General features: G+C 44.0%; 1 protein-coding gene across 4 annotated transcripts in view; it reads right to left on the reverse strand.

Moving 5' to 3' along the window:
* Ent2 (Equilibrative nucleoside transporter 2) overlaps window positions 1-23,116 on the reverse strand; it is a 110,342-nt gene that overhangs the window by 24,153 nt on the left and 63,073 nt on the right. For 2 of the 4 annotated variants that reach the window (XM_050186457.3, XM_055075469.2), the window contains exon 13: window positions 22,675-22,859. In XM_050186457.3, the coding sequence (XP_050042414.2) occupies window positions 22,675-22,859 (185 nt within the window). Of the gene's footprint in view, window positions 1-16,411; window positions 22,860-23,116 lie in introns of those variants that run through there. The other 2 variants (XM_055075471.2, XM_050186456.3) reach the window with 2 other exon arrangements.

Below are 23,116 nucleotides of genomic sequence, written 5' to 3' on the forward strand. Positions count from 1 at the left end.
AACAGTCACGAGATTTTAAGTTTTTCTTTTAAATGCAATAAACCTCGTCAAATTTGGTGCACTGGTTGCCGAGAAAAACGAATTCTCCTTTTACGTGTATTTAGATAGGAGCTTCCTCTTAAGGTCGTTCTCACCGAGAAACTTTTGAACAGATAAAGATTATTCGAAGAACACGGCTTCAATAATCTCGTTGAATACGGAATACTTATCCACGTGTAACAATAAAAAAAAGGAAAAACGAAGAAGACATCGTTTTAGCTGCGCAAACATGGCGAGGTCCCCAGAAGGGAGCCTAAATTTTTCACATAGGACAACAAATATTTAGGCAGCTTAATGAGGAAACAACCTTGATGACATTACTGGGACAAAAGCGCACGGAATGTTGGCTGAGGTTCGCCTGTGGTGGTCGAGTGCGAGCAAGTAAAGGGAGCGCGCACTCCTTACGCTCGGGATGGGGGTGACTGAGCCAAGAAACGATACGCGAGTGAAAAGTCGAGCGCCGTAAACTTTAATATCCCCCGACAGATAGTGGAATCGCCCTTCATTATTGATATACACTTCACTTTTTCATCTTCTAGTGCACCTTTCATTTATTTACAGAAAATGTCCAAATTCTTCCAGTAGATTTGTGATCGAACAAGTGCATGTAACGGCACTAATTCTCCATGTTGTTCTTTATTTACTTTCTATATTTGATGTCATTTATCTCGTAAGTATAACACGGTTGTAGCACCAGTGACAAAAGTCACAATTTCCAACGCATTCAACTAAATTATTCAGCAACTCCAAATGCATATACTCTATCGAATTGTTACATTAGTTTGTCTGCACCTTTATAGCCAGCCATTAAACAGTGCCTGCCGAGGTGTAGCAATGACTATGGCGTTCTTTTCGAGACCACAAAGTCGCGGGCTCGATTCCCGACCGCGGCGGCCGCCTTCTGACGGTTGCGATATAAAAAAAAAATCTCGTCTACTTAGATTTAACCGCAGGTTGAAGAACCCCAGACAGTCAAAACCAATCCGGGGTCCCCTAATAGGGCGTCTCTCATATCCCTAGCTCTGCCTTAGAACATCCGACCCCATCACCATTATTAAATGATGATGACGAATGTTAGACCCCCAATATAAATAAATCTTTATGGTAAGTACTGCCACAGAAACCTATCGACGCTCCCAAGAAAGGAAGGGGCGCCAGCGTCCACTAGGCGAGTACGCTGGCGTCGGAATGAGACTGTTGCGCGTGGAACGTCCTAGCTTACTGCAAACGAAACGCACGACCGCGGGAAGCAGGTCTGCCTTTCCGCTACATTTGCCGAGCCTTCTACGGCGAATGGTAACACAGCAGCAGACTTGTACACACAAAATAAGAAAAAAAAAAAGAAAGAGAAAGTGACTGAATGCAATCACTTCATTAAAGAAAACTATTATACGATGACCAATTACGGCCCCACGAAGGTAATTCGGAAATCACTAAAATGTAGTCGATTATTTTTACGTTACATTCTTCCCAACCTTTCCTATACTGCAAGCGCAGTGATTAATCACATTGCACAAACGCACTAAATAGAAAGAGTTAACCTGGCTCTTTCAATACGTCCTCTGCAGCCTATCAAAGGTCGTTCATCTTCACTAATTGTTTTCAATTTTCGTCGGTCATCTTCCCTTGTTTTCTGCTGAGGGCATCAGAAGCGGCACTGGAAGCTGATCGATGTACGCTTTGGAGGGAAGGGCGGCGTCGTAACGTACGAAAACATTGGGTGAAAGGATGTCTCTGAATGCCTCCATGCTCGCATCTGGGTGCTCTGCGAAGCGCGGCGCCTCCTTGCTGCCGAGGCTCGTAGATGGCGCTCCCGCGGTAGAGCCAATGAAAAGCTGAAGAAATCGCCCGTAGGTGATTGCCCGGCATCAACGTCCGAAATGACTATCGCTAACCAACTATGCCGGTTCAAATTGTAGGCCAACATCTGGTGGAGCGTTGTGGAAAGTGCAGGTTTACTGTCCGCCTGGGTCTACCTGCCGAAAACGCGCACACGCAAGGCTGCTGCGTGACACGACCAAAGACGTTCTGCTGTAGTTCCGCCAAATTGAAATACTTAAAGCCAGCTGCGTCACCTGCTACACCTTGTCTAGTCAATAAAATAGCTGGTTACATGTAAGTGATAAAAGGTAAAGGGATTACAGTGAACATTACCGAGTAAAAATGTAATTGATCAATTGCAAAACGAAAAAAGAGAATGTGATTACAATTCGTAGGAGTGCTTGCCGAGGACTTTACGCGGAAACTCCTCTGATAGTTGTGAAAGCATGCGAAAGCATTCTGCCACTTGCTTATCAACACTCAGCCCGGTGTCATTATCAATGTTATGAAACTTGGTTCGATCAGCATAAAACCCTATCAAACCTCATCGGTCGTTATCAACATTACCCAACATGATCCGACCCTTATAAACTCGCATCGGTCCTTATCAACCAGGGTGTCCAGCAAAGCTGTTGCCAAACCACCGCTACAATTACTAAGGGTGGTAAGCAATGCTTTATTGTTGGTTGGCATGCTTGTTTTGGGCTTGTTATTTATTGGAACGTATGCTATTCTGCGTTCTATGGTGATTTCAATGGATGTATGCACTGTTCGCTTCACATTGCTGAGCACTTGTAGCCTCTGCCTTACGTGGGTATGAGCCATTTCATTCGTTATAAGTGACGGACGGACAAATTTCTTGTGTAGGCATAGAAATTCTTACGCATTTAAAGAGTGGTCTGCGCCTTCGTCAGGCCGATAAGAACGGAACCTTCGTGGTCATTCCTACTGGCGACTACGAGACTGTGCAAGAGGTGATGTATTTGACGAAGGTCAAGAACCAGGCTACAACCGTCAAGGCCAGAGCAGTGGACCTGTGTAAAAAGTTAGAACTGCATACTCTTGTAAAAAATATTGGAAGCAGCAATCCGGGCTCATTGGATGTGTTGTTCGTAAGAGAAAAATTCGCAGTTCTGCCCGAAAGGCGAAGCACCGATTGCGATAGCAAATTAGTATCTGTACGAAGAAAAGATAGTAGTTTTATCGGCCGTATAAACTTGTAAACGTTCGCTTACTAACTAAATGAACAATGATAGAATATGTAAGCGTGACTCAATGAGGATGTAGAATGAAACAGACACACAGAGATAGCGCTGTATTAGCGTGCATGCTTCTTTCTACGTCTTTGTTCAGTCGCGCTTGCCCATTCTAACATGAATTCAAACCAACTAGCCCGTCAACATGGTTTAACTAAATTAACCAGCACAGTGTCACGCGGGCGCAGGTAAACATGAACACATCTTGCTCGATGGGCGCGGAAACTCGCTGTGAAAATTCTGTAGTGAGGAATTGCGGCAGCAGCAAGCGAATTGACCTTCATGCATGTCTCGCTTCAGCGCGGACGAAACGCCGAAAGCACATCGCATACGAAGCTACCGGCCCCACGCGCACTCTGCAAACATCGCAGATCGCTTTGAAGATTAGACCCGCGCGAGAGCGCACTTTTGCCACGTCGCAGATCGCTTTCAAGACACGAGTGCCGGCGACGTGTCCCTATGGCGTCCGCGATTCGCGTGGCGAACGCCGTAGTAGACGCCGCGGTTGTCTCCACTTTGTACGCAGCGGCGGGCGAGGACATCGAGGCACCGTGGCAGCCGCTGGTGAAGAACACCCCTCCTCCCTCGCCTCACCCCCTGCCTCGCGCGCCACATGAGAGGGCACGCATCCGGGCCGCGTTCCTCGCTCGCGCACGCGAAATCGAACCGCGTTCGCCGGCTCTCTCACACGCTCTCTTTTAAGGAATCTGACGGCGACGCCGCCGGCAGAAATCCCCCTGGAGTGTCCATGTAGGTGCTACCGCAATAAAAGTCGCTAAGATAATGTGCCATTTAGAACAATTGTTCGTGAAAGTGGTTTGCGGCAGCACCACTTCAGCATGATACTTCAGAAGCAAATAAATCCCTCGCTATTAGCGACTCGTTTTTGTATTATTTACTCAGCATTAAGTAATCTGTTTTCTGAAAAGCAGGCAAGATGTAGGCACTGCATTTTCCGTTGATGTAGAGGACCTGCTTTATTCGAGTCCTCATGATGATGATGATGGAAACGTTTATTGATTCCTCATGATAAATTGTTTGACGCAGGTAGAACTGCATTAAGGGAAATGTGGTGGTGCCCGTTTACTATGGTCCGGGTGGGTTTGCGGAGGAGCTTCTCTTTTAGAATACTATTTGAAATCTACCGTTATCTCATGTGACAACATATTCTTGCTGCAGTGCAAGCGAACTTGAATCAGTCCAAGTGTGACGTCCCACCTTATGCAATATATTTTTAGCAAGTGTTGATCAAGCCCTAGCCTCTGCCTTACACAATACAATGGCGATACAAGTTTTTAGACGCGTGGACTTTTCAATTATGTTAAAGAAGGAGGACGCATACGAAGACAGCGTTGCAGTGGTTTGAGAATTCAAGGTGTCTACCAAGTGGATATTTCCAAATAACCCGAGTTTTCCAGGTTTTCCCCGAGTGCCTTTGCAAAATTCCTTGAGTAACCCAGAACTGTCTTATGTCAGGACGGGCTAACACCATGTCGCCCGATGCTCTCTCTAGCAAGCATGTTAAAAAAAAAAAACAAAAAAAAACGACCTAATCCAGTTTCAATAGTAAGAAGTAGCGTTTATTTTATTCCAAATGAAAACAGAAGGGAGGGGTTAGTAAAATTCGCAGCAAATAAGATATCTTAGAAAAGAATGGTAAAACCCTTTGCAAGTCGATCGAACATTCTCAAATACGAATAAAAAGTAGATGCATACAGAATCAAATATTTTCGGATATGAACTAGATCTATGAACTCATAGCAAGATTTTAAGATTAATATTGACGGACTAATATCCTTCTCTTCAGGTTACACTACAAGACGTCATAATCTCACAATCACTCCTTTTCGTCAGCGCAATAACTGCTTTAAATATTCTTTTTTCCAAGAACAGTAACGGAATGGAATCGGCTTACTAATGATCATGTACTACAGCAATCACTGACGTCATTCACTTGAAGCCTCACTGTCCATTAACATCTATTTTCTGTTGTATTCATTCCCTACTGCCCATATAGTCACTAAATTTTTATTGTTATCAACTTTATGCCCCTTACATTTTGTATTAATGTATTCACTCAATATTTTGTGTTCTTGAATAATTAAGGTATGCCATAAACCTTACTGTACTGCTATGTCTACCCGTATGTTGCGCTGCCATCATTGAACTTTGTCTCCAATGCTGATCCATTTTGTTTGTTAGTTTTTTTCTCTGGGTTTTTGGAAATATTTGATCCGTGCTTGTACCTGTACGGCCACCCTGCAAAAATCCCTTCCTGGGATTGCAGTATCAATAAATAAGCTCATTCGTATGAGGCCCGAACTTTGCAACTAGTGAGATTCTCTCGCAACAGCTGGTATGTCAACCTCAGCTGTCCCGACAAACTTTCAGCCCATGCACAGCGCCTCAGTGTTGAGTTTCACTGCTTTCAAGAGTTTTTGATTTGGATGAGGGACACCTGCATCTCGGCGACACCCAACACTGTTTTTTGAGCTCAAGCTCCTTGGAAAAGCGGTGGCACGCTTCCTTTTTCATTCATTCCTTAGTGTGTAGGTCCGTTGTGTTCTCGTCCTCCTTCCGCCGCGCATTCGGCCCACGGACCATTTGAAGCATCCTCTTCGTCAGTTGTACAGTCAGCGTCCGATTTTTCAGACTCCCTAGGGGCCGCGAGAACGTCCGAAAGATGGGGCAGTTAGAAAAAATGAGTGCATGTCTATTATTGCCCTTAAGGCTCAAATCACCATAGGCACATCAGAAAAAGCTCTGAAGGCCTGCCAGTACATTTGTTAGGCATATCGGTGCTCGTACTGTGACAGCAGATGGCAGGGGCACGCGTTTAACTCATCATCATCAGCCTATTTTATGTCCACTGCAGGATGAAGGCCTCTCCTTGCGATCTCCGATTACCCCTATCCTGCGCCAACCGATTCTAACTAGCGCCCGCAAATTTCCCAATTTCACCGCTCCACCTAGTTTTATGTCGTACTCGATTACCCTTTCCCTTCTCTTGGTACCCATGCTCCAATGGTCCAACGGTTATCTAACCGGCGCATTACGTGACCGGCCCAGCTCCGTTTCCTTCTCTTGATGTCAATTAGAATGCCGTCTATACCCGTTTGCTCTCTGATCCAAACCGCTAGCTTTCTCTTAAAGTTATGCCTAGCATTCTTCGTTCCATCGCCCAGTCCTTAACTTGTTCTCATGCGTCTTTCTCGGTCTCCAAGTCTCTGCCCCATATGTCAGCACCGGTAAAATGCACTGATTGTACACCTTCCCTTTTCAATGAGAATGGTAAGGTTCCAATTAAAGAATACATACTGTGTCCCATGATAATTGACCTTTCCCACGCTTATGCTGCACCGCATTGCTTTCTCGTATGCTTCACAGCGTGACATGGCTGTATTGAGGCAAAGCTGGCTTTCGGGAACCGGCATTATGCAACGAACCGCGCTTCCAAGCCAATCGCGAGGACCACAAAGGTGGAGCAGGTGCCGTTGCTGACAGCGGCAAATTCAATGAAAAACACGGCATCCAACAACAAGAAGCTTATTAGTGAACATCGAAGCAGCAAGGCCTAGCGTTGCCGCAGTAGTGGCTGCCAGCGGACTTGCGTGCGAGAGCGCCAGTTCGGGGCGGCGAGGTAATCAAAACGGTAGCGGTGGTGGCTTTGATAAATGCCGTTTCGGGCCTACGGCCACGGCAAAAAGTCCGGAAAATCGGGCGGCGAAATGCTCTTGCGTGCGAAATTTCAGATACGTTTTCAGTACGGGGTACGTGGTAGTGCCGCGAAGGCGACTGAATTATAGCGCATCCGGAAATCGGCTGTTGACGAGCCCGGCAACTACTCGAGCCGACGACATAGCGTTTCGTTGCGCTTCCTCTGTGTTACTCGGGCCAGCATTAGCGCCTTCCGTTCCCTTTCAATAAAATTACAGCTAATTTTCCCTGATATAACCACAAATTCCCCGAGTTCTTCCCGAGTATCTCTAGACTACTCAAAATCGCCGAGAATTTCCTGTTTTTCCAGTTGGTAGACACCCTGAGAATTTGACTCTTTAGCAATGGGCTTTGCTTCTCACATGAATTACCTCAGCAAGACCATTTGGAGTATTCAGAAATTTCACTTCACTCTAACCATATCTGTTGGACCTACTATCCCAGTGCAAAGAAAGGGCTGATGCTGTAAGACTTGGCTCAGTCGAAAACTGAAGCATGCTATTGCATACCTGGAATGAGCGCTGAAGATGTACGCTCATGACATGCAGGAGTTTTCACAATCAGGCAGAACGGCCATTTTCAGCTGGGTACCCCTGTTCAGTACCTGTAGTGGTCGATGCCTTACAGCAGATGGTAAAAGTTGTACGAAGAGGAAACGCTGAGGCTGAACGGGCTGTGCTACCCTAGATGCATATGGTTTCACATAACCTAATGAAGGTTGCTGGTAGGTGAGGTGCCCGTTACATTTTCAGCACCGAACAAGCTCGACTGCCTATACCCATGCACCTGTTGCATTCAAGAAAGAAATGTAGATTGTGGCCAGAACCCCACCATTTTTTGTTGATTGCGCCGTAGGTGTAGTATATCGCAAACCTGTCTTTCGACAAGTCCTATATAGAACAAACTGGCCGACGCGTGAATGACATGTGCTAAGCAGAAATAAAGGTGCGCATTTGCCAATGCATTGCGATTCCTGCAGATGTGAGCGACCCTTCTCAGACATAGATAATAGAACAAGCTAAGAACACAATCACAAGAGATATACTAGAAGCATACCCCATTAAGGAATACAGATATAGGTTTTATCTCTAAAACACATGCCCGTAGCCTTGCATCACTTAGAAAGCACCTTGAAACCTTCAAGATGAAACAAATATCTTACATTTCTTATTTGCAATTAGTTGCGGTGGTTCTCGTGCAGTACATAGGCGATTTTGAAGGCCTAATGAAGGCTTGTAGTGACACTTGTCCTGTATCCTTTGTCTGTGTGTACTAATATGCACCCCAGTTCTAATAGGTGTGATTACAATGACACGTAATTCGTTAAATGCAAGTCTGCACAGAAGCATCTCACGGATCATAACCACTATGTATTCGCCAAGGATCAGGTGGGTAAGTATAATCGGAAAATGACTGCGAATTTGATGTTCTGCCATTTCAATAGAAGAGGGTGTGCAGTCGTCGAAAAAAGGAAGGAAAAAAGGAAGGAAGGAAGGCCCAGTAAAGAAAAGCACTTGCTGCACTAAGGCCCGTTGTTGATCAACTGAGCCCGACTGTAGCCAAGATCTGCAAGAAGGAAGGGGAGGGTAAGGGTAATAACGAGAGGTAAAGGCAGTGTTACACGAGTAAGAATGCGTTCAGTATCTGCACTTATCTGCGGACAGTTGGGGCAGTGAGCTGTGCTACGCCATCGGAAGTTGGAGAGTTGAAAGATGCCACTTTTCAGAACTTCTATCTTAGAAACATTTATTTTCCCCTGTGCATCTGATTGCTCTTGCGATAAAGGTGAGCAACCCTTCCTTACTCAACGTTTCGATTGTCAATGTAAAAAAAAAAAAACTAATCTCCATTTGATTTTGAAAAAACATCAGTTGCATCGGTCCCAACCCTAGAAAAAATTATGGGACTTATGCCAACAGCCTTTGTGCAAATGCGGAAAGGCACCACTTTGCTCTGCCCATCATCCCGTTGTGCGCGAGTATCGGTGCGACTTTAGGGTTGTGGGCTCTCCGCTGCACCGTCCAATCTCGGAGGCCATATAGCAACAGTGCAATGGTATTATCCACGAAATGTCATAACTTCTCGTCTTCAGAGGCAGAACTTATTGAGGACCAGTCAGGTGCGAGTAGGCCCAGCCAGGCAACATAATGCGCATTTTCTAATTTCCCAGATAGAAATGAATATACACGAATAGTGGTGGAGTATTAGAAAACTATCGGCTGCTTGGGTCCAACCCCTCTTACGGATAAAAAACTGCAAAGAGCTGGCACTCTGTGGTCCCTCCCGATAGCTTGAATATTGGGTACAGATGCTGATAGCATTTTCAAGAAAAGCTTTACATTGCTCCTTTCCAACCACAGGAACTTCACACGAGCTATATTACACCACAGAGCCATACATACCTCCTCTCCCATTAGCCAAACCATAGCGAGGCATTAATGCAGTTTTTTCTTATTTGAAGCTATGCTGGCTAGCCATTTGTCAGTCAGGCGGCCCGAAACAAAAGCAGACAAAATATTTTACTGCCTACAGAAACGGGACATGCCAACCCTTTCTGTCCCTTTCACAATGAGATAGGACGCGAGACACTGTGCTGCTATTCCAAAAGAAAAGGTGAAAAAATCAGATCGATGCGACATTTCTAAAAATATATGAGAACTGGGATAAATTATTTGACACTTTTCCAATAACCAGAGAAATCTAACACCTAGTAAAAGCACAAGCAAGTATACAAAACAGGAAACAGCATCAAAACTGCTTGGATTAGCAACTATGAGAACAGGCTACCATTTTAAGTCATCCCTGTAAAGTTTGAAGTACCTTAATTAACCTCATGTTCAAAAATGAAAGCTCTTGAAGGCAAATCTTGTTTGGTTGCTTCTGCTAGCTCCAGTGACAATGGTCACAAATCACACATCTCACAGAAGAATCAATTTCTTTAACTCCCACAGACAAAATAGAAGTGTACAAAGTTAAGAAGTATTAGTGCAGCTGTAAAAAATGGCTTAAGGGCTGAATTGCCCAAATCTCAGTAGATGAAAATAATAAGAGCATAAAACAGAAACTAGTATACTTTCTTAAAAAATGAGGAACACAATTTCTGCAGCTTAAACAGGATTATAGCTGAACATCAGTATGCCCCCCCCCCCCCCCCCCCATTCACAAAAAATAAATAAATAAAATAAGCTGAGTTTCCACTGCTGAAAATCAAAGAAAATTACAATTTATATAAGCTTAATACATACGAAATTATTTTGAGAAAACATTAAATTTTACTGAACATGACATTTCGTTAGAGAAACTAAGTTCACAAAAGGTTACCTACTCAATTTGCCTTTAGTACATTGGTGTTCAGCATGCAATGGCTGATATGGGATATTTTTTAAATACAGCATTCCACATTAGTCTGTATATGCAGCTATGCTATATATATATATATTCCTACACGCGTGTGATATTTCCTTGTTTGAATGAGGCGCTTGGGCGCCATGACTCGAGAAAAGAGCAGGAAGAACAAACTGGGCTCGCGCTGTGGATCTAACCGGTCAGTGCTGCAACCGCTGCTGTAAATATAACCTGTAAATAGTTGTCTTACTGACTCGTCCTTCGCGTAACATTGTGGTGAAGGTGGAGCCCCGTCCTCGCCACGGAGCTCCAAAGTAGCCACACCATCGTCTTCTCAGCCATGGAGTCCGATGGAACCACCCTGTCGCCACCTACACCTGCGGCGCCTACCACAACGTACATTACGGTTCCTAGTCTCCGTGATCCTGGGACATTCTCTGCCCAAAATGGTGTTGACATCTACGACTGGCTCAGCATGTATGAGCGTACTTGAAGAAAAGCGTGCTACGAAGACGCGGACTAAAAGAGGAACATGTAGGATGGACAAGGTGCTGTTGATGCACGTGGCGATGGGACAAGGTTGAACTTGTGAAGACAGGAAAGAGCCCAATGTAGAAGAATTCTCAAGCAGCCGAAGCTTGATGTGGGCGAGTTGGTTTTGCATACTTGAAGAAAAGAGTGCTACAAAGACACGGACTAAAAGAGGAACATGTACGACGGACAAGGTACGACGATAAGCAAAACCAACTCGTCCACATCAAAACCAACTATGCAAAACCAACTCGCCCACATCAAGCTTCTGCTGCATCAGATGTATGAGTGTGTTAGCCAAAACCACCACTGGGTCGCTACCAAAATGCTTGCCAATGTGATCTTTTACCTGGAAGGGACACCGCGTGTCTGGTTTCACACCCATCAGGACAAGATCTCCAGCTGGGCCATTTTCAAAGAGCGGCTTCGCGATCTTTTTGGCAACTCATCAGGTTGCCAACAGGCTGCGCGAAAAGGGCTTGCCACCCTTGTCCAGTTGTCGACCGAATCGTATGTCTCCTACATACAGGAAGTGCTGACGCTTTTCCGGAAAGTCGATGAGCACATGACCGAGGTTGACAAGGTGGGCCATATCCTAAAAGGCATCGCGGACAACACCTTCGATTTGCTCGTCTAATGACGTTTCTACCGTTGACACCATCGTTAAAGAATGCCACCGCTTCGAGGTAGCCATAAGCCGCCACGTCGTCCAACTTTTCCCGGCTCGAAAACACCCCTACCACGTCCTCTTGCTTCGCTCTTACCGCCACACAACCATTTCAAGAGAATGTCACCCATATCGTTTGCAATGAGATTGAAGCAGCGAGTCTGGCACCCCTTCATCCACGACCCCCTGAAGGTACCTTTGACCAAGTGGCCCCCACTATTTCTGTTATCCAAGCAGTTGTGCGGCAAGAAATTGCAAACCTTGGCATCCCTACTGCTTGCTCTGTCTCCTGACCCGATTCGGCACCCATTCCCATGTCCACAACCTGTAATGAATAGTATTGCGCTCCCAGACAACGCAGTCCAGCCGAATGGCGAACCCCAGAAGACAAACCGATCTGCTTCCGCTGCCACCATGTTAGTCATGTATCCCGCCACTGCCGCACCACCTGGATACCACCGTACTGGAGCTCATTCCCTGCTCCTTGCCCATACACCAACGCTCACCGTTAATCACCCCGCCGTCTGTACCCTACTTCTGATGCCCTCGACAGCCACTCCTCCGTGCGATCGCCGTCGCCTCAACGCCGTCGCTCCCCGTCACTCTAGCCTCGCCGCTTTTTCTCGCTAAACCGACGGACGGAAAACTAGGCCATGCAGCTCTTGGAGGTAGTGCTGCTTCACGTTCGTCCTGTCCGAATCCTCCACTGACGCTCCTAGCCAAAGCGAACCTAATAGAAGTAGATGTAGATGGTTTTCCATTGACGGCATTAATTGATACTGGAGCCCAAGTGTCCATAATGAGCACTAACCTATGTCATCACCTCAAAAATGTTCTTACACCTGCCATCACTCGAGCCGCGTGCATTGCCAATGGCGCCACTGTTGCCGTCAGGGGTATGTGCACTGCTCGCATAAGAATTGCTGGCCGCCAAGTTCCAGTCCTGTTCACCGTGCTGACCAGTTGCCCTCATGACCTAATCTCCGGGCTCAACTTTCTAACGACACATTCTGCCCTCACCGACCGTGCCACCGGTGCGCTGTGCCTAGAGCTTCCTCTTCCTTCAGACGTTTGCCCCGAACAACCGAACACCCTCTGCACTACATTATTTGTTCGCTTACCTCCAAAAGCCCAAACCTTCGTCGAATTGGCCTCAACGGCAACCATGCCTGATGGCGACTATATGTCGTCCCACCTATTCGTGATGTCCTCCTGGCGCGCGACATCTCTGTGCCACACTCCGTCACAACCCTTGCCGCTAATGGGATGTGTCTCCCCATAATCAATTTTGGCTTGACGAAGCAAGTGTTACCTGAAGGCATAGCGGTGGCCACGCTCTGGTCAGTGGCAGACTACCACATCACTGCTTTTGTAGCCGACCCGTCTCCAGATCCTCGTGATTGCCTGCAGGATGCCTTGAACATCGACGGTCGGCCCATTACATCCCATGGTGGCTCCGCACGTCACACCTGACCAAGCAGCCGCCCTATATCACCTTTTGCTTTCTTACCGCGACATATTTGACACAGACAATCGACCACTTGGTCAGATGTCCCTTGTTAAGCATCAAATAAACACTGGTGATGCTGTTCCCATTCACCGCCGACCGTATCGAGTGTCCACGGCAGAGCGGCAAGTTATTCAGTAGGAAGTCAACAGGATGCTCGCCAGAAGCATTGTTGAGCCTTCGCCGAGTCCTTGGGCGTCGCCGGTCGTGCTTGTCAAAAAGAAAGATGGCACGTGGCATTTCTGCATTGATTACCATCACCTAAACCGAACTAATAAAGGACATTTACCCTTTACCACGAATCGACAAGGCTCTTGTCTTCACGGTGCCAAATACTCTTTGTCCATCAACCTTCGATATGGTTATTGGCAGATTTCCGTCGATGAGCAAGACCAAGAAAAGACCGCTTTCGTCACTCCAGATGGCCTCTACCAATTCAAGGTTATACCATTCAGTTTATGCAATGCCTCCGTCACGTTCGAACAGATGATCGACTCTCTGCTTCAAGGTTTCAAATCGTCCACTTGCCTTTGTTACCTCGACGACGTCCTTATATTCTCTCCTACATTTGAGACGCACCTTGAGCGCGTCGCAGTTATCCTTGACGTCTTCCGCAAGACTGGGCTTCAATTAAACTCATAGAAGAGCCACTTTGGGTGCCGACAGATTACAGTGCTAGGCCATCTTGTCGATGCTTCCGGAGTACAACCCGACCCGGAGAAGGTTAAAGCGGTAATGGCTTTTTCTGTACCTCAGTCTGTCAAAGACTCCCGGAGATTTGTGGGGCTCTGTTATTTCCGACGGTTCGTGAAAGATTTCGCAGCAATCGCTCGACCACTCACTGCACTTCTGAAGAAAGGCGTGCCTTTGACGTGGGTTTCCCTTCAGGCTGCCGTATTATCATGCCTTATCACGATTCTCGCCAATCTACCGGACTTGGCCCACTTGCCAGTGGTTATAGGATCGGCGCCATCTTATCGCAACACCAACACGGACACGACCACGTTATAGCCTACGATAGCTGGCTCCTGACAACTGCAGAGCGCAACTATTCCATTACTGAGCGCGAATGTCTTGCTCTCGTCTGGGCTGTTTCAAAGTTCCGCCCATATTTATATGGCAAGCCCTTCTCAGCAATCACAGACCATAATGCGCTCTGTTGGCTTTCATCGCTCAAGGATCCTACTGGCCACCTCGGTCATTGGGCCCTCCGACTACAAAATCTCTACACAGTGACTTACAAGTCGGGATGCCAACACCAGGACGAAGATTGCCTCTCTCGCTACCCAGTCGAAGACTCAACCTCTACGTCTGATACTGACACCAACGCCTGTGTTCTCTATTTTTCCACCACTCCATGTCGCCGACGAAAAGCGCCATGACCAGTCCTTACATGTCATCATTGACCACCTAAAATCGTCACTCGCCGACAGTTCCCTCCGCTTATTCACACTTCAAGATGACGTACTCTACCTCCACAATGTTCACCCCGACGGGCCTGGATTAGTACTTGTGATCCCTAAACACCTTCGCTTGGCTGTTCTTCACGAACTTCACAACCTCCCCACTGCCGGTCACCTTGGTGTATCACGTACCTATGACCGGATCCACCGACGCTTCTTTTCGCCAGGGCTTGCTCGCTTTGTTCGTAAATATGTAGCTGCGTGTGAGAAACGCCAGCGATGCAAGACATCATCGACGCTCCCTGCTGGATACCTTCAACCACTCGACATTCCCGCGAAACCATTCTTTTGGGTTGGTTTGGACTTACTTGGCCCTTTTACTCTTTTATACCTCTGGGAACAGGTGGATCGCGGTGGCCAGGATTACGCCACGTGCTACGCCATCACCCGAGCACTTCCTACAAGCTGCGCCACAGATGTTACCAATTTTCTTCTATGCGACGCGATTTTGTTACATGGAGCTCCGCAACAACTTCTCACTGACCGTGGCCGGACATTCCTATCAAAAGTTATCGCGGACATCCTGCAGTCCTGTGCCATGAGGCACAAGCTATCTATGTCATACCATACACAAACAAATGGCGACACGGAGCGTTTCAACCGCACTCTCACAGACATGCTCGCGAAATATGTTCCTTCAGACCACACTGACTGGGACCTCACTCTACCGTTTGTCACATTTGCTTATAATTTCTCGCGTCACGAAACAGCCAGTTATTCCCCATTTTTCCTTCTGTTCTGCCGAGAACCAGCGCTGCCCCTCGACACAACCCTCCCTGTTTACGCGGCACTGACCAGTGAATATGCTGTGCTGTGCCCACGTGAGGAAAATTGCCTGTGACCGCCTTCTGAAATCCCAAGACAGTCAAAGGCATTTGTACGACCAGCGACACCGAGACGTGCACTTCCCGTCTGGTTCTTTGGTGCTTCTATGGTCTGCTGTCTCGTTACACAGGCCCATACCGAGTGCTTCGTGCCGCGACTCCCGTGACCTAAGAGATCGCACCTGACGCCCCATCTGCTTCCCAGTGTAGTGATATTGTGCACGTTACACGACTATATATATACGATATCAGAAACACACCACTTACATGCTAGGAAAAGATTAATACATCAACAAACAAGTTTCTTCTTTTTTTTAACACCAAACAAACAAATGGCTAGAAAGCTTGCCGCTGAAAGGTGCGATTTTCTCTCTACTAACTGATGATATTAGTTACATGAATGAAATTATTTATTGGGAATTATGATAGAATGTGTAATGGCCCATAAATTTGTGTCATGTTTCAGGAATTGCTGAACAGTTAACTACAACAAAACATATGGTATTCACATGTTACAAAACAAATAAGTGCTAGGTGTCATGGTAAGGGAAACGGGTCAAACACATGCTGCCCTCCTTTTTTAGAAACAAATTATTAGCAATAAAAATTATCTTAAAATTTTGCGTTGCTTATATATGAACAAATCACACACAGAAACAATTTTGCAGACATTGTTGAGAAAACGCCTACAGCATAAGAATGAAAAATTCTTGAAAAAAAAATGCACAAGTTAAACATACAGAAGACGACACGCACATCTAACTTTATAAATGACCACTTTGTCACTAGAACCACGATTAAAAAAAACTGAATGGAAAAGGTTTTTAAAAAGAGAAACATGTACTTCAGATACAATTCTTACACATAATGACTCGTCAGTGTGCTTTTCTGTACAACTACGTTTAACAATGAATGGAAATCAATTCCCTTATATCTTAGAATAATTTGTTATTCAAGTGTACCTTTTGTTGCTTCGACAGTATTGTTTATCAATCTGCTTTTCTGTTACATTTTATTATTCATGCACAATCCTGCAAAAACTGTACCCATTCTACCACATAGTCATATATTGATATGTGAAGCTTACGACACCGAAAACTACATCCCAAGTGAGATTATGTAGCTGGCACATAGTCAGGCATTCCATTTCTTGTCACTGTCCTCTGAGACAACCACCCTGTATTAATAGTTCTGTATGAATAAACAAACAGGCATTTGGACAGGCAGACAGACATCCTTAGTTTCCCAGTGCACAAGTGGGTTTTATTTATAAAATATGCGCAACACTTTTTTAGAAACATTCTTCATGTTTCTCCATGTGAAACATGTGCATGAAATGAGAGTTTCCAAAAGAGTTTTCAAATGCAACTTACATGTTTAAAAGAGGCAGTGCCAACCACAAGGTACATTACATTACCAAACAGTCACGGCAATGTGAAAACGCAAAGAAAGAAATAGTTCATGCAACACTTTTTAACAGGTTAAAAGCTTTTGCATAACCTGTAATACCTACCTGCATCAGGGAAGCCTCATGAATAATGTTTCCAAATATACAGTACAGTGAAAATAGAGCATGCAACAAGAAATGAGAGCAGAGCGCTACTAGCAAGTGATGGTTTATTGCATGTGGCTGATTATATAACTCTGCATAGGAGAAAGAAATAAAAGTACAATCGATAGCATATAAGAAACAGTTTGTAATTAGTACCTTCACATCTTTTTTCCTTTGTCATCCTGCATGCTCTGTTTGCACTACACTATACACATTGCTTCACCAATTAATTCATGTACCTATCAATTTTTTTTATTTTTAAAATTTTAATTTTTTTAAACCTTAGAAGCTCGTAATCCTGCGCAGAAACACTGGCACAACAAAGCAAACAAGTACCATGAAGTGCAAGTGGTGAACTTGTCTTTCCTGACACACATCTAAAGAGATTTTAATGCACAAAAAAAAAAAAGAAAACGCAATCATTAGATCCAGGTATCAAATACCGAACACATGCAAAAAAGAAATTGCTACTATGAAACTTCAACATGGCCGTATGAAGCTTGGTACTCTCAGTACACATAATAAATAAGAGTATGCACTTGGAAGGCCCTCTTAACGTTGGTGCGTGCACTCTGAAAAGTGGGAGGCTGCTGCCATCAGTCGTGAAACCTTGCCTATCCTAGAATTTCACCATATATAAGAATAATATCCTGGCACTCAAATGACCCCAATGGCTAGAACTTGACAACAATCGGTAGAAAACATTACTCACCGGAATCCCTTCATCAAAGCCACACATTCAATTACAGCTTCTTGCAACACTGTTGAACTGCAGACAGATCATGTACAAAGCGTCTTAGACACAACAACTATGAATTCAAGGCCACTACACCTAGGTAAATGACTGGCAGTACGTAATGTAACTGTTGTCTTTCTGCTACACAAAGCTAAGAATTTTATGTGACACATCATATCACATTAGTTCAAATCACTGATAAGTCGTTTAAACTTCAACCATATCACATTAGATTTTCCCACCCTGCTATAGAGGCTAATAAAAGCAGCCTGTGCATTCAAAAAAGGAATCCGGGTGTCAAACAAACACAAGAAAAAAAGAAAAAAAAAAAGGTGACTACAATGAGCATTTGTCCTCAATGTCCTTCTTTTGTGTGCGTTTTCTTTTTTTCCTGCTTAGATGCCTTTCATAGCCATTTTAAGCGAACTCACCTAAAAAGGAGGTTTCACTGAAGCACATTGGTCAAAGCTCGTCAAAGACATTTAAATTAGCGATTGCCTTTAAAGCAAGGTTCTCACAACGCACAGTAAGACAACTGACTACCCCATAAACGCAAACCAGCAAATACAAGTCTTCTATTTAATTTATTCCTTCAGTTTCAGTTTTCTGAACCCAAAGGTTCATTTATTGTATATTTAGCAACATCAGATATTCGTCGGGTCACAAAACATCACAAGGCACCATTTCCCAGCAGCAGATACCACAAAGGCTCAAGTAATAGCCATGCTTGTAGGATCCTACCCATCTATACACCACACTTCAATAACCATAGCAGGTGAGAACTGCCACCTTCCTATGACAGGAAACAACTAACCACGTTTTGAAGTTTCAATGCAGGACCATTGCTATATATTGACATGGTTTGTACTTGCTAGTGCTATGCACATCAGCATTCTCAGTGTCTATAAAGTATAAGCCAAATAATTTATTCCTGTATATGTGGGTAGCATCTTTGTGTGAAGAACATAACTTCTGTAAAGAAATATCCAGCTACAGTAATGTTTGTGTGGGTGTATACACCCCTTATTTTTGCAAATTTGTCAAAAAAAATCAACAGATATAAAAGAGAAAGAAAGCTTAGCTATTACATGAGTCTACGTAGCCATTTAAAAAGAGCAGTTGTAAGAATACACGAGGGTAAACTTAAAGAATTACTGCTGCTTGTGCAACTATGCAATATGCCATTGCTACCCAGGAATAATAAAACCAACCATTAACAAAGAAGAAGTTGCTATCCTAGCTTCTTTCAAATACAGCAGCACACTGCAATAACTATCTGTTTTATTTACTTTTTTGGACCATATCCTAATGCTTGCTGTCACCATTCATTCTTCTAACGTTGTTCACTAGAAGAACTGCACAGTGGTATGGCTTTAAACATGTGCATGTAGCAAATCAAGCTACACATGTTCAACACAATGGGCTAAGCCCAATAACAGCAGAGTAATGTACAATGTCAAGTTGCCTCAATGAGGTAGCATTGTCAGCAATTACTGCAGTAGTGACCCTGATGACTAGTCAAACTGCCTTACGAATGGTTTCTAATTAATGCATACCTCTAATGTTGAAGGTCATAGAAAAGTAGGCAGCTGTAACTACTTCGAACACAACACCAAATACGAACACACTGGTTAGTCTTCATGGACAGTTTGCTTAGTTTACATCTGACCATGGGAGACATGACTTGAAATTATTTGATCTGCACTACAGCCCTGACCTACTATATGAGAGCAGTCCAGAAGCCTTTTTTGATAGTGACATACGTAAAAAAATGACAAGTGAATAATGTGTCTTACAGTAAAAATAAACAACAGCTGTATTAGTAAAAAAACCCCCAACAGAAAAAAAATTGAGCTATAAAGAACACTATGCTTTGCACATACCCATACAATGAAGCTTCAGGAGATCACTTGAATTTAAAGGGAGGAAAAAAAAAAGCTGACACAGCTATGTGACTGAAATGTTTACTCTGACCGTCCCCATGCCTTTTGACGCTGACAGTAGCACACAAAAGATGCACAAAGGACACCATAAACATATGCTAACAGGTCTCCAAATGCATCAGATAAAAAATAGACTGATGGAGACATCAAACATACAGGGCAAACTGCACATACAAGATGAGAGTACATCAAACATCTACAAAAACTTCCCAACAGCCCACAGGTGAATACAAGTTCATTTTTTACAAGATCAAGACATCAGGAATCTCAACATGTCGTAAAGGGGAAAGGCCTCCACAAGTACACTTGAATGAGCAATGAAGTAAGTCAACTAAAAGTTGCGCTTCTCCAGAATGCTCCAGCAGAGCTCTTCTTTGGATGATCAGCTAGAACATTCAAAGTCTGTACAGCAGTTAAAGAGTAATATGCTGCAACCTTGATGAGCTAAAATCAATTAATGGAATCTTCCAAATAACCTGCTATGCAAACTACTTTAAAAGTATGCCAAATCGGTCCCACTTGACATACACCACGTGCTCTTTGTCAACAGGCCCCCCACACAACAGCTTCCCTAACAAAACAACCAAAAACGTGAAGTTTACAACATAGTTGTCAAATGGAAGTTTCATCAATCTGTTTTTTCTTGTTCTCCTGAGATAAATGTGTTTTGCAAATGGATTTACCCTGAGCATGCATAAACGCATCCAAGGCTGGCTTTTGTCAAATGTTTCATCAACACAGCCCTAGCAATTATATATATATACATATATAAAAAGTGAATATATATCTGTTTCTGCCATGTACATAAAAGAATTATTACTTACAATTGCCAATCCTACAAGACAAAACAGAAAAAGATGTGTTTTCCTGCATAGCAGCTCTGCTAATATTATGCCTGTATGTATACATGACAAACACATTGTATGCACATTGGTGCTTCAGTCAATGCAGCTTTCAGCTTTGCTGTAGCAATATGCAACTGACAAGACAATGCAACAGATTTGTCAATGAAAGCCATCTATAGTTAATGACAGTACCAAAAATATAGATGCTAATTGCAGGTAATTGCTCTTATACTGAAGTGCAAATGCACCCCCGTGGTTCCTTGCAACATGTTACTAATAAGCAATGATTTCATGAAAAACAGAACTCTCAGAACAGCCACTGGTGAACAAAGTAATCTGGAGCGGTGTGCTGTTGCAACTTCCAGTAGTTAGCAAGTGCCACATTTTCCTTCATACAGCTCATCCCTGTGAATAACCTGCACTGCAAAATACAACCTCTGAAGATTAGGGAAATCTGCACAAGCTCTAGAAGACAAAGCAAATATATCTATAATAATCAGAGAGAGAATTTCATGGAAAACAGAGAGGTCGGCCTGAGCTAGCAGGCTATAATAATTATAATAATAATATAATAATTACAAACTCGGAACCACTCTCAGCATGAGGCAGAGCCCCAGAAATAATCTTGTTCTGTCTGTGCTCACTGATGACCGCTTTCATTACAGCGTCAGACTGAAGTGGGGTGCCCAGTTTCCTGGCAGTACAATACACGTTTATACGGAAATTTCAGCTTTCAGGTGGGGCTTCACGGCAATACAGAGTGTCCTACCCTAAAGACATGTCTGAAAGCAAAACTCGCATAAACCTGCACTTCTACTTTGTACTTTATTTTATGCATCTTTTGGTGCAGGCCAAATGTGCCAGGTTTTGTTTACCAACACTAACGTGCACTATGATGCCAAGTATTGCAGTTTCTGACCAAAAGGCTAACTTGCAGTCTATGTCACGGTTCCTTTTATTTCTGCACCTGAATATAGCACAGGCCATCAGTGGATAGCACAATCATTATGAGCACAGGAATAAAGGAAATTCATGCTTCCATCAGCAAGCAGTCCAAGAGAAAATGCAGCTGCTGTGACAACAGCAAATCAGGTATGCATGTTATTTTGCTATTGCATGTTTTCTTTGGTTTCCATGTTTCATGCGAACTTAAGATGTTTAATTCGGAGCAAGGAGCAAGACCATGAGAGAGGTATCAAATCTAATCAATTAGACAGCTACGTTTTCTCACCAATGATGCAAAGAAAATGCACTCAAACCGTCTAGTGGAATTTCCACGGAGTGTATAAAAGATTTACCAAAATGCACTGTGGCAATGCAACAGTGTATTCACTGTTAACTGTGAATACTGATACTAGCAAACAATTATATCAAGAGCCAGAAGACTAAAATAAGGTCAAGCTACACAATGCTGCACTGCTCTATACACTTTATTAATGCGTGTCCATGAAAATAGCTTTTATATGAAATAAACCTGTGCAAGATTTCCCACTCACACAATCTATAAAAATTAAGTGGCTCATTACCAAAAGTACCATTTTCTGGCTATGCTCACACTTGCAATAAGTTCCCGAGATTCACACATGGTTTCTGCTTCTAGCCTTAGTGATAATGCCTGCAACAAATATATATCATAATTGCATGCAAGCATTTCTTTTTTATTAAAAAACCGTAGCTATGACAAACCTTGGGCATGTGGCTAGCTGTACTACAAGATCATGAGCACCAGCAACTAATGTTGCAGTTAATCTCCTGTATGAACCATGGTAACCGAAATGTCAAACATTACTCACATTGTACAGTAACAATGATAAATTGCATTCTCGTTAGTCAGTGTTGTCAACGGCAACTATAATTACCAATCTGCTAACAGTTGAACACTTGTAGGCTGGTTGCCAAAAGTATCTTCCAAAAAAAAATTTAGGACTATCGTGCCCATAAAAAATGGCAGCTGAAATTTCTCTAGTCCCAATATCATAACACTACACATGGGCAGTGGCCAAGTATCCTAGAAGTGAGCATGAACTTTGCCCTTGGTATTCAGTTCCATACTTAAAAAAAAAAAACATTGTAAAGATCAACCTGTCAGCACCTGAGCACTTGTCAAGCTGTCCAAAAGGACCTTGACCAAAGAAATTTATAACAAAAGCAGTGTCTAAATGTAGAAAATCACGAGCACTAACGTATAAAGGTTGTACGTGCCATCATTTTTCACCTGTTAATTTAGTTTGTAAGCTCACACTGCCTCAAAAGCATGAGTTCCTCTCAAGAACAATGTGAAGCATTTTAGAACCAGGTTCCTTTAGCAATACGAGGTGCCAAAAATGCCGCATTTCCTCCCACAAAAAGTCCGAGGACCAAGAATAACGCTGCCATCATGCCAGCAATGGGCGCATGCTCTGGACTGGCTACTGCCCGAGGTGCGTACATCATGGCCAAGCTGCTCAGGTATCCACTTGACCAGGCAAAGACGATCATGGCTGCTACGAATCCCCAATCACTGGATACCCAGACTGGCAGCACGCGTGTCTCAGGTAGGTAGTTGCAGAGCAGGAACAGTGGCAGGAACACCAGCCGCGCAACTACGGCGACCCACAGAAAACGTGGGCCAGGCTGTTGACAGAAAGAGGCGTCTCCTCAGATGTTGAGCTCTTAAAAAGATGCAACAATTTTCCGAATGTACTCTTGAGCACTGAACCCTATGTGCCAACCTTCACGATTCTCTACTGCCTCCACAAGCCAGATTTCCCAATTCTCGATTTCCTGAACAGTTCCAAATTTCAAAGGATTTTAATGCGACTTTTGTGTCATCATGCTTTAACCCTTTGACCATGAGGTTTCCTTACGAACTTCTCCTCAGTGCCTGAGGC

Source organism: Dermacentor andersoni, chromosome 11 (genome assembly GCF_023375885.2).
Source record: "Dermacentor andersoni chromosome 11, qqDerAnde1_hic_scaffold, whole genome shotgun sequence".
NCBI lineage: Eukaryota > Metazoa > Arthropoda > Arachnida > Ixodida > Ixodidae > Dermacentor > Dermacentor andersoni.